The 3,665-nt window shown below is 35.6% G+C and overlaps 1 protein-coding gene across 1 annotated transcript in view; it reads right to left on the bottom strand.

Moving 5' to 3' along the window:
* Nucleotides 1-2,896: 2,896 nt before the first annotated feature.
* The window catches only part of CAMKMT (calmodulin-lysine N-methyltransferase), a 220,732-nt gene continuing 219,963 nt past the window's right edge, over nt 2,897-3,665 (bottom strand). The window contains exon 11 of the mRNA XM_032184412.1: nt 2,897-3,458. Within this exon, the coding sequence (XP_032040303.1) occupies nt 3,381-3,458 (78 nt within the window). The 3' untranslated portion in view covers nt 2,897-3,380. The remainder of the gene's footprint in view (nt 3,459-3,665) is intronic.

Raw genomic sequence — 3,665 nt, forward strand, 5'->3', positions numbered from 1 at the left:
GCTGCTCTGTTCGACTTGCAATGTGTCGCTGCCTTTCTCCTCTTCCCCCACCACACCAGCCGTGCCACCTGCCACATCGAGAGGTGGATCAGGAGCTCCACCCACCACATCGCTTTTGTTCGGGGAGCACTGGAGGAGTTGCAATGGAGATATAACACTTGACAAACCTTATGCAGCCAGGCTCAAGGCATAAGAATGCTTTTTCATGGAGGGAACAATTTTAATCCCACTTCCCTCCTCATGCAAGCATGTAGCCAGTAAGCCATGGGCAAAATGTGAATGACTTGTCTAATAAGAATTTCGCAGCTGGACTGGTACCTGGGGTAGCAGTTCTCCTGCCTCATCTCACATTCTTAAGACATTTTCATTTCAAATCAAACTTCTTTCCAAACAGAAAGTATTCTGTTATTCCAGAATAGTATCAGATAGGGCTAGTTTGTAATTTTAAAGAAAGCCTTTGCCAGATTCTCAGAGTGGAATGGAATATCCTGTTCTTGATCTTTTCTATTCTCGAGATAACAATCCCCTGCCTATGGCACCAGCTGCACTAGGGCTGCACCCAGGAACACATCCATAAGAAGACCCTTTCTCTCTGCCATTTTTCTCTGGTAAATGAGGAAGACACAGCATTGCTTTAACAATTACTAGTATATGTGAAGGAAGGCTTGCATCAGCCTAACATTCCCATTCTCTCGCAGTGAAGAGAGCATAGCTTGCACACATTGTCGTTCATCTTCAAAGTGCTTTGCAAGCACAGAATGATTAAGCTCAATATTCTGCTACTGAGCACAGTAAGCTATATCATTAAAAATACACCATGTATCAGAGGCTAGTTAAAGCACGTCACATGAAAGGCTCTGATACATTTTGTAAGTATGATTTGATAAGCTGCCTAACATTTTTTCTTAGCAAAGATATTTGATGTATTAATAAACACTGTAATTTTTATTAAAATTAAAGAGCTCAGAAACAATTTATCAAATCCCTACTGAAGTGAGAGACTCTGAGAGATGTCTCTAAAAACCAACACTGTTAATGCTTCACAAATCCTACATCTATGATTTTTCAATATCCATTTTAAAACAAAGAAAAAAAAATATATAACCCCCCCCCCCCCCAACACAACAAACATCAAGAAGAGAGCTGGCTTACATACCTCTAAAATATGGCCCAAACCTGCAAACACTTATGTAGATGAGTAACTTTACTGCCTGTGGAGCTCCAATGTGAGTTTGCAGGATGAAGCCTAAAAGCATCTTTGGTAAACAAGCCATCAATTACACACTTTAAGGATGGCAGCACCTGTGCAAAGCCTTCAACTCAAACTAAAGAAATAAAAGCAATTATCAGCTACTAATTTGAGTAAAACTGTTTTCTTCTTAGAGCTAAAAACATAATTTTAAGTGACACTGGTACTATTTTTGGCAACTAATAATATTTATTAGATTATTGTTACAGCAGACATTCAAGCCCTCTCAAAAATAAATGGATCTCTTAGTGTGATATTTTACTATTTTTTACAGTCCTTTGTTGATCATAAAGATTTCCTTGCACATGTTTTTAGAGAGAACAAAGGCAGTGCTGTATGTGATAAACAGAACAAAACAAATGAAACTAAAGCCACCTTTAGAGCAATTTTAAATTACTCCCAACTACATTTCATTTCCTATTAGACAAGTATCTTCCAATAAGAGTTTGAATATGAAACTCATACCAGCTATAGAAGAGATATACTACTCAGTTCTAGTATAAATGGTTGGTTTGCATTGCCCCTGGTCTTTATCTAACACTGAGAATAGGCTGCTTTTTATCAAAAGAGGAATAAATTGCTGTTATTGTGATGTTAGCCCATCACTTGGCATTGCAATTCAAGTTTTTGTGAGAAAGAAATGTATGATCTAACTGCGACTTGACCTATGCCTTCTGAGATCCATCTAGGTGCTCTAATGGAGCATAAAAAGTACTGAATACAAGGACATGCAAACTGGCAGTGAAGAAATTTGTTTGAGAAGAAGAGTGAAGAGAAAGGGACTTTCATGAACTTGTGGTTTACATGCTGCCCAATTTGTTGAATATGGAAGAATGTTTATCGCCAAACTGCAATTCTTTTAATTAATATATTTCAGCATGATCCTTCCTTGCATCTAGTACCTCCCTCTCTCAGTTATCTCTGTCTCTCTCTTCTTAATAATTTTAAAATTGTTGTGGCTTAAGAGACTGTTATAGGGCTCTTTAATGATCCAGGTTCTATTAACACGTTAAGTGAAAAAGAATTAGTTCCTGTCCCTTTATAGGATTTTTTCTTTCCCAACACAAGAAGCCATTTTAAATGTTTATCAAATACTTGGGCCATGATATATCACAAGATAAACTAATTTGAGTGAGATAGTTTGATTACTTTACAAAATCCTTTAGTTGTTATAGTCTTCCTTGGAATCTATCAAAAAACATGCATTTTTAAAAGCGATTTCTAGAATAGTAGCATTTAGATTTTAGTCCTGATAAAGGCTCACTTTCCATTCATAGTCAGAACCTAAATGTGCTCTTCTTGTACCTAAACAGATAATAAGCACTCAGCACACTCCCCCTTCTTGACACAACACACTGAGACTAATCACACATAATTGGAGAGGAGGAGCAGTGGGGCTGGGCAGGCTATTGTGTCCAAAGGACAAATGGTCAGTTTATGAGGCTTTTGTCTGATGTATAATTTCTTATACATCTAGAAAAGGAAAAGTCCTGCTGGAAAAAAAAATTTAAAAAAATCATATAGACACACACACATATATATATTAAAAAAAAAAGCCTTCGTCACTGAATCAAATGAGGACATTTCAATCATCAATTAAAAAATCAACAGTAGAATTAAAAAAAAAAAAAAGGAAAAGTCTGAGGATATAATAGGTGCACTTTAAAAAAATCTTAAGACAACTATTTCCTTATTAATTAAATGTGAATGCATTTACAACTTTACAAGCAGTTATGAAAAACAACAAAGTGTATTATTAATGTATTTTCAAATATAGCCCCAAAATAGCATTTAAAGAGATTAACAAAGTACATGCAAGGTTAAAGGCACAAAAGAGAAAGAAACCAGCTTTTACACCTTGATTAATGTATACATTTGACATCTGATGTTTTTTTGGCTGGAATATAATTGGAAAAATGCATTCTAAATTGATACCGAAACAACGTCTCAGTGTTTACACACTGTGAAACAAACCACAATACCTTCTTCAGCACTTAGATTAAAATATTTCTCTGATGATGACTTGGGAACAAAAGGGGAGAGCAGAATCCTCTCATTTCCTGACCATCCACATACAGGGGTTAATTTTCAGTAGTCCATCTTAAAACAACAACAACAAAAGTGTCATCCTCTATTTGTGTATGGTTAAAACAAGAAGAAGAGGGTAATGGAGGTTTTCATCATATGTATCTTTTTCTTCATTTTTCAACTGCAAATAAAAAATGGAAAAAGTAAGCAAACTATATGAAAGTATTTAAAAAATACTGGCAGTTCTTGCTCAACTATATTCCTTAGTGCAAATGATACTCCTAAATATTAAACATTTACTAACCACAAGAAGAAATCTTAAGGTCAAATACTATCACAGCGATGGAATAGTGTGTGAAATATTACCATGAACTACCCAGAGTTTGTA

The sequence above is a fragment of the Aythya fuligula genome, chromosome 3 (genome assembly GCF_009819795.1).
Source record: "Aythya fuligula isolate bAytFul2 chromosome 3, bAytFul2.pri, whole genome shotgun sequence".
Taxonomy (NCBI): Eukaryota; Metazoa; Chordata; class Aves; order Anseriformes; family Anatidae; genus Aythya; species Aythya fuligula.